We start from the raw sequence: 13,758 nt of genomic DNA on the forward strand, positions 1-13,758 counted from the left end.
ATTTTAAAAATGAACTAAGGGTTGAGTGTTTGGCACGGCAATTAAGACACCACTTCGGACTTCCACATCCCATTATCAGAGAGCCTACATTCGAGTCCCAGCTCTGCTTCTGATTCTACCTTCCTGCTAATGTGCACCCTGGGAGGCAACAGTGATGGTTCAAGTGACTGGGTCCCTGACTCCACGTCAGAGACCCAGATTGAGTTCCTGGTTTCTAGCTTCAGCCTGGCCCAGCCCTAGCTGTTGCAGGCCTTTGGGAAGTAAACAAGTAGAGATCTCTGTTTCTCTCTCTCTCTCTCCCTCCTTCCCTTCCTACCTGCATCTCAAAAAAAAAAAAGGAACTAAAAGAATCACAAACCCTTAACCTGTTCCTCAAAAACATCTGTAGTACTTTGAAATGCATATTTCTCAAAACCTTTCCCAGAGAATCAAACCTAGAAATTAGAATTAGCTTTCTGACAGCAATTCTCCAGCATAGGCTGCTACGAACACTTTTTAAAAACCTCAGATCTGGGGCCAGCACTGTGGCATATTGAGTTAAACTGCTGCCTGTAGTGCTGGCATCCCATACAGGTGCCAGTTCAAGTCACAGCTGCTCCACTTCAGATGCAGCTCCCTGCTAATGTGCCTGGGAAAACATGGAGGATGACCCAAGTGCTTGGGCCCCTGCGCCCATATGGGGCACCTGGAAGAAGCTCCCGGCTCCTGGTTTCCACCTGGCTCAGCTTTGGCCGTTACAGCCGTTTGGGGAGTAAACCAGCAGACGGAAGATCTCTCTTTCTCTCTCCCTCTTGCTCCCTCTTTCTCTCCACTCTGCAACTCTGCCTGTCAAATAAATAAATAAATCTTAAAAAAGAAAACCAAACTCACATCTAAAGCATTTACTCCTTCAAAGGTTATACAAAGAAATGCTTCAATAGTAAAAATGCTCCTGTCTTCAAGAGATAGCACAAAAGCTTTTCCTCTTAGTCTCTGTGGTTTGTGAAAGCCAACAGTGTTTAAATATGAAGCTATTATCATGGCTAGTTCTTGGATCAGACAGTCCTGGAATGTTTTCCAGGCTTAGTAAGAAACAGAAACTAAAGAAACTTACAAAATTCTTCTTACATAAGTAAAGAATATTATGTATACAATTAGTGGGTTTTTTGAAATAATTAAAGAACTCCTCCAACAGGCAGCCTTTTAGATCTTTTTCATCTTTGGACTCTGCGTATTTCCCATATGCTCAGGTGCTCCTGATATGATTTCAAAACAACTGTTGTAATTCAGAAATAATAATAAAATGAAAATACTGGCTTTGAACAGGCTTTTTAGACTTCTTGAAAAAAAAATTAGATGACCTAAGATAGAAGGTGTTTCCTGTTAAAACTAATAAACTGAATTCCTCCACAGGATTACACTGTAGGCATGAGGAGGGACAGACTATTCCTCCAATTCTGAAGATGACTAATGTGGTAAGAAATTCCCTAAAATTCATTGGCATGATTAGTTTGGAGCCGTTTAGGTGAGTCTTCTTTCAATGCCACTCTCTCTCTGCAGGGACAGAAGCCACTGTTCTAGGGCTTCAAAGAATTATTTTGAATTAAAAAAAAATGACTCCATATTTGCTGGCTGGAGATGGAGGGAAATCATCTTTGGCAGTCTATATAACATCATTTACACTAAACCATGCCTGGGAACTTGCTAATGAGCACTCTGTGCTGACTCCCGCTCTTTGGTGGTTTCGATTGCAAAGGATCTATCCAGGGAAGAGCAGGGAAGGAGGGGGTATAGGCTATGTGCTACTTCTGTGAGGTGAGGGAAGACCTCAGCACTGTGTACTGACTACATCTGCAAGGGCATCGGAATGAATAATAAAAACCAGATATGGGGACCAGTGCTGTGGCTTAGTAGGCTTAGCCTGTGCCTGTGGTGCTGCCATCCCATATGGGCACCGGTTTGAGTCCCGGCTGCTCCACTTGTGATCCAGCTCCCTGTTAATGGCCTGGGAAAGTAATGGAAGATGGCTCAAGTGCTCAAGCCCCTGTACCCGTGTGGGAGACCCGGAAGAAGCTCTTGACTCCTGGTTTCGGATTGGACCAGCTCCAGACACTGCAGCCATTTGCGGAGTGAACCTCCCTCTGTCCCTCCATGTCTCTCTCTGTTTATAACTCTGCTTCTCAATTTTTTTATAAGAATCGCTTCTTGGCCTTTTGGCTAAGGTAGTGTTAAAAAAAAAAAAACAAAGAAGTACAAACTGGAATGGCCACTTAGAGAAGCAGTGAAGATGCTGCTTGAGATGCTCACATCCCATAACACTGTGTTCAAATCCCAGGTCTACTCTAATCCCAGCTTCCTGCTAATGCACAGCCTGGGAGGCAACAGTGATGGCTCAAGTACTTGGGTCCCTGAAATCTAAGAAACCTAGGCTGAGTTCCTGGTTCCTGGCTCTGGTCTAGTCCAGCCATTACTGTTGTGGGTATTTGGGGGAATGAACCAGCAGATGGAATATCTCTCTGTGTTCATTTCTGTCTCTCTGCCTTTCAAAAAACCAATAAATCAATAAGTAAAACTTTAAAAAAGAAGCACGAACTATTTCTACTATCTTCATTTTATAAATTAGAAAACCGAGGCTCAGGGGCCCGAGTTGTGGCATAACATGTAAAGCCACTGACTGCAGTGCTAGCATCCCATATAGCTGCTGGTTGGAATCCTGGCTGCTCCATTTCTGATCCAGCTCCCTGCTAACGCACTGGGAAGGCAGTGGAAGAAGGCCCAAGTGCTTGAGCCCCTGCACCCATGTGGGAGACCCAGAAAAAGCTCCTGGCTCCTGGCTCCGGATTGACCCAGCTCTGGCCATTGCGATCATTTAGGAAGTAAACCAGCAGATAAAAGATCTCTGTCTCTGTAACTCTGCCTTTCAAATATATAAATCTTTTAAACAAACAAACAAATCTGAGGCTCAGAGGAAAGGGACTTGCTCAAAATCACAATCCTAGGAAGAGAATCAGGATTTGAACCAAAGCAGTGGGGCTCCAGAACGAATCAGCTGCAGGTAGTGAAGGCAAAAAATATGGAATCTGTACTTACATGTCCAACAGAACTTTCTAGGATTATAGAAATCTTCCAGAACTGTGTTGTACAATACAAAAGCCAGTGGTCACTTGTAAAACTAGAACAACTTAAGTCTTAGTTCAATTTTATTTTAATATAAATTAAAATGTAAATAGCCACATAAAATTAGTGACTCCTGTACTGAACAACACAGATCTATACTACAGAAAGAGACCATGCTGATGACCAGCATGGAAACATGTATGACAAGAAGCAGGATCCAGCCAGTGCTGCAGCTCAATAGGCTAATCCTCCGCCTGTGGCGCCGGCACACCGGGTTCTAGTCCAGGTCGGGGCGCCGGATTCTGTCTCGGTTGCCCCTCTTCCAGGCCAGCTCTCTACTGTGGCCTGGGAGTGCAGTGAAGGATGGCCCAAGTGTTTGGGCCCTGCACCCACATGGGAGACCAGGAGAAGCACCTGGCTCCTGGCTTCAGATCAGCGCAGTGCGCTGGCCGCTGCGGCCATTGGAGGGTGAACCAATGGCAAAGGAAGACCTTTCTCTCTGTCTCTCTCTCTCACTGAAAAAAAAAAAAGCAGGATCCCTTTATACCTGCCCCTCTTGGGTACCAGTAAATACCATTCTCTTGGGATTACTTCTTGAGGCACTTCCAACGGTTGTACAGATTGTGACCTGCAAAAAGGCATCAACTGAGAGGGAAAGCCAGCCCAAGCACTGCCTTCTGTATGAATCAGCCCAGAGGAAGTGGAATGATTTTTCTAATTGGTCAGTCCGGATTTTTGTAATTCATTCACCCAGAGGGTATACTCTTTTTGCAATTTGCTCTTGGTTTGTGCTAATATACCCTTAAGGCATTTCTTTCTTTCTTTTTTCTTATAGGAACCCTAAGGATTAGGGCACTATCTGTCTCCAATGCCACCCTGATTCTAATAGTTTGGTAATTTTCCTGCACAGGCTGCCATGGAATGAGATACCGTTTAAGATTTCTTGCTTTCCTTTCCTACTCTTTATATAGACACAGACCCTTTAAAAAGGTGTTCCCTGTGGTTTTACAAATAATGACTCCAGGGAAAACAACGGATTAACACAGGGACATTATCAACTCACAGGGCTTTTTAAAAGCCTCTGTTAATAGCTCTCCCTAAATCACACAGCAACAACAGGGACTATTCTAAGGCATAGTTCTTTGGCTTCTTCGCTCGCAAGTCTTCAGGAAGCCAGACTGATTCAATCCTTCTTCTTATTCCTAAACTGTAGTACTCCTAAATCGCGTATCCTTCCTGAGTCCTCACCCCAACTCTGCATGTCCTCTCCCTTTGGATTCTAACAAACATTCACAAGATTTTTGGAACACCTACCAAGTGTTAGGCACTGGGGGAAACAGGACAGAGTTCCGGCTCTCAAAGGAGATTGAAGCTTGGGGCAGGACAACATCAAGTAAACAGGAAATGACAATGCACCATGTTGCACACTATGGCACACCAAAGTACAAGTTCCCGTGGGAGACAATGAAGGAACAGCTATGTAGACTTGAGAGGTCAAGCAAGGTTTTCTGCAGTGGAAATGGTATCTGAGCTAAATAAAGAGAACTAAGAGGCATCAAGAGAAAGGACAAGGTATGAGCTAGGAGAAGATGCAGAATGTTTCCACTGTTCTGTCTGAATACTGTTTGAATTCCACCATTCTGCTTGAGAGTTCGAACAGTCCATTTGAGGAACTGAAAGAAGTGAAATGTTAGCTAACACTGGGTTGCAAGAGGGGCAGGGGTGCAAGGAGGAAGATGAGACCCAGGCTAGAGAGGTCAACAGGGGCCAAGTCATAATGGGTTTTGTCTGTCATGCTGACGTTTGGATTTACCCTGAAGCCACTGGAGAACTACTGAAGGGTTTTAAGTAAAGGAAAAACAACAGGTACTTGGCCAGCGCTGTGGCTCACTAAGCTAATCCTCCGTCTTGCGGCGCCAGCACACCGGGTTCTAGTCCCGGTCGGGGCACCGGATTCTGTCCCGGTTGCCCCTCTTCCAGGCCAGCTCTCTGCTGTGGCCAGGGAGTGCAGTGGAGGATGGCCCAAGTGCTTGGGCCCTGCACCCCATGGGAGACCAGGATAAGTACCTGGCTTCTGCCATCGGATCAGCGCGGTGCGCCGGCCGCAGCGCACCAGCCGCGGCGGCCATTGGAGGGTGAACCAACGGCAAGAGGAAGACCTTTCTCTCTGTCTCTCTCTCACTGTCCACTCTGCCTGTCGAAAAAACAAAACAAACAAAAAAAACAAAAAAAACAGGTACTGAGTGGGCAAGTGAAAAACTACAAAATCTCAAAGGAGATTTATTTCCATCAGGGAAAAAAACCCTACAAACAGAACCACACCATCTCAGTGTCATCTGGTTCACCTGCAGTGCTTTTCAACTTTGCCAGAAGGATCCTTCTACTGGGGAGAGTGAATGTGAATCCCCAAGCAAACTTTGTAGATTGTTGTCCAAAAATTCACATGATTTGAGAGTATTTCAGGCATGGAAAGCCAAGACACTCTGGCAAAAAAAAAAAAAAAAAAAAGGGACCTAAATGAAAGATCTCTGTGAGTGAGATCCCAGTGGAAAGAACAGGTCTTCAAAGAAGGAGGTACCTTTCTCTGAAGGGAGGAGAGAACCTCCACTTTGACTATGACCTTGTCTAAATATGCTAAGAATCGGTGAACTCAAAAGGCTTCCATAGCCTTGGAAACTCATGACTGGAGCATAGGGAGATTACTGATGCCATAAACAGGAGTGTCAGTTTGTAAAGTCAACAACAGGAGTCACTGTGCACTTACTCCTCATGTAGGATCTCTGTCCTTAGTGTGCTGTACATTGAGAGTTAATGCTATAACAAGTACTTAAACAGTATTTTTCACTTTGTGTTTCTATGTGGGTGCAAACTGTTGAAATCTTTACTTAATGTATACTAAACTGATCTTCTGTATATAAAGAAAATTGAAAATGAATCTTGATATGAATGGAAGGGGAGAGAGAGCAGGAAAGGGGAGGGTTGCGGGTGGGAGGGAAGTCATTGAGGGGGGGCAAGCCAATGTAATCCATAAGCTGTACTTTGGAAATCTATATTCATTAAATAAAAGTTAAAAAAAATTCACATGATTTTTGGGCACTGCTTTTCATGATATAGCCATGAATATTTAATATGCCAAACTACTTTGCATGAAGTCATCAGGTAATATGGATACTCTAGAACAAAACCCTATGGTCATCCTGTAGCTTCAGAAGTCCTAGATCTTGCCCTCTCAGAAGTAGTTTTAGGGGCTGGTATTGGGGCAAGAGGGTTAAGCCACCACCTATGATGCCAGCATCCCATATTGCAGCACTGGTTTGATTCCCCGCTGCTCCACTTCTGATCCAACTCCCTGCTAAAGTGCTTGGGAAAGCAACAGAAGATGGTCCAAGTGCTTGGGCCCCTGCACCCATGTGGGAGATCTAGATGGAGTTCCTGGCTCCTGTTGCAGCCATTTAGAGAGTGAACCAGTGGAAGGAAGATCTCTTTTCTGTCTCTCTCTCTGCCACTTTGCCTTTCAAATAATAAATAAAATCAATCTTTTAAAAAAGTTTTAACAAATTTTAGAAAGGGAGACAAGGCTTGTGGGGGAGGGGCAGACTGCTGATGCTAGATATCCCCATATCTACCCTGGTCTCCAATGACTCAGTATTTCCATTCCTCAGAATGCCCTTCCCCAGATTTCAGCCTCTGAGAAACTCTGCATGTGGGCAATCTGTCCGCTTCTCCAGAGCTTCGTAGCCTCTTGGGCCACCCACCACCACAGCCTCTACCCTAGCTTCCCTCAAGTGTCTGTCTATATAACTGCATTTGGCATACACTGTGTTATCTTCATATAGGTAATTGTGGTGGGCACTCTCCTTCTTCATTTTAAGCTTTAAGTACACAGACATGTTTCTTATCTCTGTTGCCCATTCAGTGTTTTACCTATAATGTGTGCTAGTAAATGTTTAATGAGTTGAACTGGAATAATGTGGCCCTTTCTCTCTTGTCCTGCTGTTAATAATATTAGATCTAAGGAAAGGAAGTGATTATAGACTAATCTGGAAATTTAACAAAGTCATAGTCACACATACTAAACACCACAATACCAGAGTATTAAATATAAGACTATCAAAGTTATTCAGTTTTTTTTTATTTGAGAGGTAGAGTATAGACAGTGAGAGAGAGAGGGAAACAGAGAAAGGTCTTCCTTCCATTGGTTCACTCCCCAAATATCCACTACGGCAGGCCATCCTCCACTGCCCTCCCGGGCCACAGCAGAGAGCTGGACTGAAAGAGGAGCAACTGGGACTAGAACCCAGCGCCCATATGGGATGCTGGCGCCGCAGGTGGAGGATTAACCAAGTGAGCCTAGGTGCCAGCCCCTAAAGTTATTCAGTTTGAAGCTAAACTACTTGTTGACCTGGGTATCAAATAATTTTTTAAAAGCAGAAACCAAAAACTCATACACTGCATGTGGGAACATAAAATGATCCGACCACTTTAGAAAATAATCTGGAAGCTTTTATAAAACTAAATACACAGTAACCACATGAATGAGCAATTGTACTCTTAGGCATTGATTCCAGAGAAATGAAAAGTTATGTCTACATATCTATAGTAACTTTATTCACAACAGCAAAACGCTGTAAACAACTGAGATATCCTTCAATCAATGAATGGTTAAACAAACAGATAGAGGCACATAATGGACTGGTTCTCAGCAACAAAAGGAATGAACTGTTGATATGCACAATAATGTAAATAGATCTCAAGGGTACTATAGTAGCATTCTTAAATGGTTATATACTGCGGGATTCCATTCCAGGAATGATGACATTAAGATTAAGATGGAAATGATGACATTAAGAGATGTATAACAGATCAGTGGTCCCCAGAGATTAGAGAGCCAAGTCCTGAATGAGAGGGGGTGAAAGAGGGAGGTGAGTGTGCCTATAAAAGGGCAACTTGAGGGATCTTTGTGCTCATGGAACTGTTCCACATCTTCACATGTGCTACAACTGCATGTAACTGTGCACACACATATAAGTATATGTAAAACTAGTAAAATATGACCAGGTTGGTAGACCCTACCGATGCCAATTTTCTGGTTTTGATATTGTACTATATTTACATAAGATGTTGCCATTGGGAGAAGCTGAGTGATGGGTATACAGAATCTCCCCGTACATTTTTGGTACCATCCTGTGGCTCTATAGTTAAAAACAGAAAGTTTTAAAAAGCAGTCACACAAAGCAGATGCATTTTTCACTTGTAAATCGCCCACTTTTTGCACTTGTAGAAAACAGGCTGTTCAGTTGCTTCTTTTGACTGGGTTGAATCCAGAAGCTCCCGACACAGTCATAACTGGTCCTCCAGTCACTCTATTATACATACTCACCAATAGTAGAGAGTGTAGTTAGTGTCAGGACTTGTATTCCTTCCAGGGAGCCAAGAGCATTTCATGTTGCTCAGGTTGTGCCAAATGCATTGGAGCTCAGTCACAGCAGACTCAGGATCACCTAGAATATCCAGGCCAAGAGTTTAGAAATCTCCTTCCCACATAAAGCTAAAAACCACCCAATGATTCTGTGGCACGTGGAAGGGTTGTGGGTGTTTAATGAAAGCTACTCCCATGCTCAGCCCTCTGCTTCTCTGCTGAGCTGCCCGCCTGGCCTGCCCAGGTATATTCTCTCCATTCAACCACGCAACCTAGCTCTCCGCCAGTTCGAGTGACTGGGTGCTCCCTCTCTCTCTGTCTCTCTGGCCCTTCCGTTCTGATGGATGCCCTATCACCAATAAAGCCTTATCATTGCTAAAAAAAAAAAAAAAAAAAAAAAAAAAAAAAAAGAAAGCTAATCCCTCCTCATCTCTCATTCTTACCATTTCACCCATAAGACACTCAGGAGAGAGAAAACCCAAATCTCATTTGTTTATAACCTTCTCTTTCTCTTCACTGATACAAAGAAACATCTTTTTGCCTTATCAGAGGGACTTAACTCTGGTACCCCTAAAGGAGGGATAGGCTAAAGATCAAATAGCATTTTCATCATAGGCAATGACTATGGAATTCCTAAATGAATGTGTCAACACAATCAATCCATTTGTCTACTGGTCTTAAAAATTTTATTAAGGTACAATTTATCTACCCATCTTTTGATCAACATTGACACATCTAGTGTTAAAAGGTAAACATTTCTCCCAAAGCAATTCTGAGTAAAAGTAAGCCTAACTTAACACTTAGTAGAAGCCTATTGTGAGTTGTGACTTTAGGAGCACTAAAATCTTTCTGACTTCAAATCTCTATCTTTGAGGCCGGCATTGTGGTACAGTGGGTAAAGCTGCAGCCTACAATGCTGATGTCCCATATGGGTGCCAGTTTGAGTCCCAGCTGCTCCACTTTTGACCCAAGTACCTGCTAATGGCTTAGCAAAGCAGTGGAAGACAACCCAAGCAATTGGGCCCCTGTACCCACATGGGAGACTCAGAAGAAGCTCTTGGCTCATGGCTCAGCCTAGCCCAGCCCTGGCTGTTGTGGCCACTTGGAGAGTGAACCAGCAGATGGAAGATGTCTCTCTTTAATTCTGCCTTTCAAATAAATAAAATAAATCTTTAAAAAAGTCTCTATCTTTATAAAGCGATTTTAGTTATCTAAGGTACCATGTCTATAAATTAAGTGTTTTTAGTTGAAAGATGTACTCTTCTCTGAAGGGAGGAGAGAACATCCACTTTGCTTATGGCCATGTCCAAATACCGATGGAGTCTATGGTCACAAAAGGATTCCATGGCCTTGGCAGCCCATGGCAAGAGCCTCGGGTGATCACTGACGTCATAAGTAAGAGTGTTAATTGTTAAAGGAACAACAGAAGTCACTGTACACTTACTCTCCATGTAGGACCTCCATCCTTAATGAGTTGTACTATGAGAATCGACTGCAAATCTTGTTTTCAAACTATATATGCTGTGTGTGTGTTTGTGTGTGTGTGCAAACTGTTAAAATCTGTGCTTAACATGGAGTTGGTCCTCTGTATATAAAAATCAAACTAAAAATGAAGCATAATGAAGAAGGAGATGGGAGAAGGAGTAGGAGGTGGGATGGGAGTCGGGGAGAGAGGGAAGGTAGGGGGGAAAGAACCACTATATTCCTAAAGTTTTATCTATGAAAAAATGCAGTCATTAAACAAAACTTAAAAAAGAAAAAAATAAATATAAATAAAAAAGAGGGGGAAAAAGAAGTGTCTTTAGATAATATATAAATCTAGTATCCTTTATGACCCTTGAAGGAGTACTACATTGAGCCATCATCAACAACTTTATATCCAAGTATAACTTAGGCTTTTTTCCCAGAATATTTATTATAGTGTAATATACACAGTTTTCCCAGAGTATTAAACTCTTAAATAAATGAGAATAGGACAGGTAAATTGTTTTAAACCATGCTCCTAGCCTCCTAGTAGTCCTGATTTACATAATTTTATAAACACTACATATGTTTTTGAACACTTCAAGGCTGGTAAAGCAAATGGCCCAGAGCACAGGCTGCTACATGATATAAGATTTGGAGATGGGAGATGAGGCCCTGCCTTGTCCAAACAAGAGACATCATATTATAGACAATATGTGTACAGTGTTTACTTTCTATGAGGCATTAATCTAAGCAGCTTACATATGCTGCCTTACATAATTCTCTCAACAATTGTAGAAGGTAGGTAGCATCATTCCCATTTTATAGAGGAAGAAATTGAGGTGAGGAAGGGCTAATAAGTAAACTGTCCAAGGTCACAACTAGTAGAGAGCAGATCTGGGACTTAAACATTCTTAATCAGTATATGCTACTCTTTGTATGTAACATAAGAGTCAGAAGGACATTGGGTGATGTGACAATGGGGGACAATAATCAACTTGCTGGGCTGGCATGTTTATTTTTCTTTTTAATATCTATATCCCAAAGAAATGCTGTTTATAAAACTAATCTCCATATATAATGAATAAAATAGTATTTTGGCTTTTTTTTCAAATCACCACATCTGGAATCTGAAAGCCAAGAGCAAATCACTCTGTTCCCTTTTTTATTCCTCGTAAAATAGATTAGAGTAATACATGCCATACCTGTTTCACAAGATAAGCTTGTGAGGCTTGATTTAAGAAAAGTATGTGTGTGTGTGTGTGTGTGTGTGTGTATTCTTTTTCGAATCATTAAGTTTTACATAACTATTAGGCCTTGCTATTCAAGTTGTCCTTGAGCCCAGCGATGGCAGCAACACCCACATACTTACCATTGTCTTGCCAAGACTTGGTACAGTGCTTGGCACTTACTAGACTCAGCAAATCTTTGGGAACTGAATGAATGAACAGACAATGAATGCAAACATATGGAGAATATGGATTTATACCCTAAATATTAAAAAGACAGTGTGCGCAGTTGTTACCTTCAGGAGGTGAAACGCACTTTTCCACCAAAATGCTAGGCTTCTCACTTTCACTGGTGCTACACTGGGATCCCACTTGCAGACAAACCTTCTCATTTAAGGGTACTTCTTTTGAACGATGAGTTTCTGGAGCAATTTTCTAAGATTAGGACATAAAGAAAAAAGGCATTTTTACAGCAGACACACAGAAATATATCTAAATAATAAAATATTAGGATGTTCAAATGTGTACCAAAAAAGTTAAGTTAAGCTCTCAAATGGTATACATCATTAATTCTCAACCAGGGATGATTTTGCTTCCCCTGCTACCCTCAGGGATATTTGGTAATGTCCATGGATGTTTTTCGTTGTTATAATTTGGGAATAGGAGGCTACTAGCATCTAGTTGATAGAGTTCAGGGATGCTGCTAAACAGCCTGTAATAAACAGGGTGGCCCTCCCTCCTACCAAAGTAAAGAATCACCCTGAATCAAAATGGGATATTCACATGGAGAAGAATGAAACTGAGACCCCTCTCTCTCATCAGATACAAAAATCAACTCAAAATGGATTAAAGACTTAAATTTAAGACCCAAAACCATGAAACAACTAGAAGAAATATAGTAAATGCTTCAGGATATTAGAATGTGCAAGGATTTTTTTGTTGGTGGTGGTTGGGGGGGATCAGACCTCAAAAGTACAGGAAATGGAAGCAAAAACAGAGAAATGAGATGTTATCAAACTAAAAAGTTCTGTACATCTTTAAAAATATAAAAATAAAATATAAACAGTCTGAGTCCCTGCTCCACTTCCAATCCAGCTCCCTGCTAATGTGCCTGAGAAAGCAGCAGACAATGGTCAAAGTGTTTGGGCCCTTACACCCCTGTGGAAGATTAGGAAGAAGCTCCTGGCTCCTGGCTCCTGGCTTCAGATTGGCCCAATTCCAGCTGTTGCTGCCATCTGCGGAGTGAACCAGTGGATAAAAGATCTCCCTGCCTCTCTCTTGCTATAAGTTAGCCTTTCAAACAAAATAAATAAATTTTTAAAAAAATAAAGAAGGTTGGGGCCAGTGCTGTGGCACAGCGGGTGAAAGCCCTAGCCTGAAGTGCCAGCATTGCATATGGGTGCTGGTTCTAGTCCTGGCTGCCCCTCTTCAAGTCCAGCTCTCTGCTATGGCCTGGGAGAGCAGAAGATGGCTCAAGTCCTTGGGCCCCTGCACCCATGTGGGAGACCCGGAAGAACCTCTTGGATCCTGGCTTCAGATGGGCACAACTCCAGTCATTGTGGCCATTTGGGGAGTGAACCAGCGGATGGAAGACCTCTCTCTTTGTCTCTACCTCTCTGTGTAACTCTTTCAAATAAATAAAATAAATATTTAATAAATAAATAAGTAAATAAAGATCAACAGAGTGAAGAGAAAACATACAGAATGCAAGAAAATGTCTGCAAGCTATACATCTGACAAGGGGTCAATATCCAGATTATATAAAGAATGCATCTGAATTACAAAACTTTATTTTTAAAGATTCATTTTATTTATTTGAAAGATAGAGTTACAGAGAGAGGTAGAGACAGAGACAGAGAGAGAGAGAGAGAGAGAGAGAGAGAGAGAGATCTTCCTTCTAATGATTCACTTCTCAAATGACCGCAATGATTGTAGCTTGGACAGGCTGAAGCCAGGTGCCAGGAGCTTCCTCTGGGTCTCCCATGTGGGTACAGGGGCCCAAGGACTTAGGCCATCTTCTACTGCTTTCTCAAGTGCATTAGCAGGATGTGGAAACATATACATAAATATGTACACACACAGGAATACTATTTAGCCATAAAAAAGGATGAAACTGGGGCCAGCAATGTGGCATAGTGTGTAAAACCTCTGCCTGCAGTGCCACCCTCCCATATGGGTACTGTTTGAGTCCTGGCTGTTCCACTTCCAATCCAGCTCCCTGCAAGTGCACCTGAGAAAGCAGCAAAGGATGGTCAAAGTACTTGGGCCCCTGTACCCACAGGGGAAACTCAGAAGGGGAAGATCCTGGCTTCAGATTGGCCCAGCTCCAGACATTTGGGGAGGGAACAAGGAGATGGATGATATCTCTCTCTAACTCTGCCTGTCAGATAAATAAATAAATCCTTTAAAAAAAGGTGAAATCCTGTCATCTGTAACAACACAGATGGAACTAGAGGTTATTATGTTAAGTAAAATACACCAGACCCACAAAGACAAGCACTACATGATCTATCTCATATGTAGGGTCTAAAAAAGTTGCTCTCATACAAA

General features: G+C 42.4%; 1 protein-coding gene across 1 annotated transcript in view; it reads right to left on the reverse strand.

The window, feature by feature from the left end:
- IL13RA1 (interleukin 13 receptor subunit alpha 1) overlaps positions 1–13,758 on the reverse strand; it is a 73,595-nt gene that overhangs the window by 35,718 nt on the left and 24,119 nt on the right. The window contains exons 3-4 of the mRNA XM_008272919.4: positions 11,505–11,643; positions 8,477–8,597 (exon numbers count right to left, since the gene is read on the reverse strand). Of these exons, the coding sequence (XP_008271141.2) occupies positions 8,477–8,597; positions 11,505–11,643 (260 nt within the window). The remainder of the gene's footprint in view (positions 1–8,476; positions 8,598–11,504; positions 11,644–13,758) is intronic.

Source organism: Oryctolagus cuniculus, chromosome X, assembly GCF_964237555.1.
Source record: "Oryctolagus cuniculus chromosome X, mOryCun1.1, whole genome shotgun sequence".
Lineage (NCBI taxonomy): Eukaryota > Metazoa > Chordata > Mammalia > Lagomorpha > Leporidae > Oryctolagus > Oryctolagus cuniculus.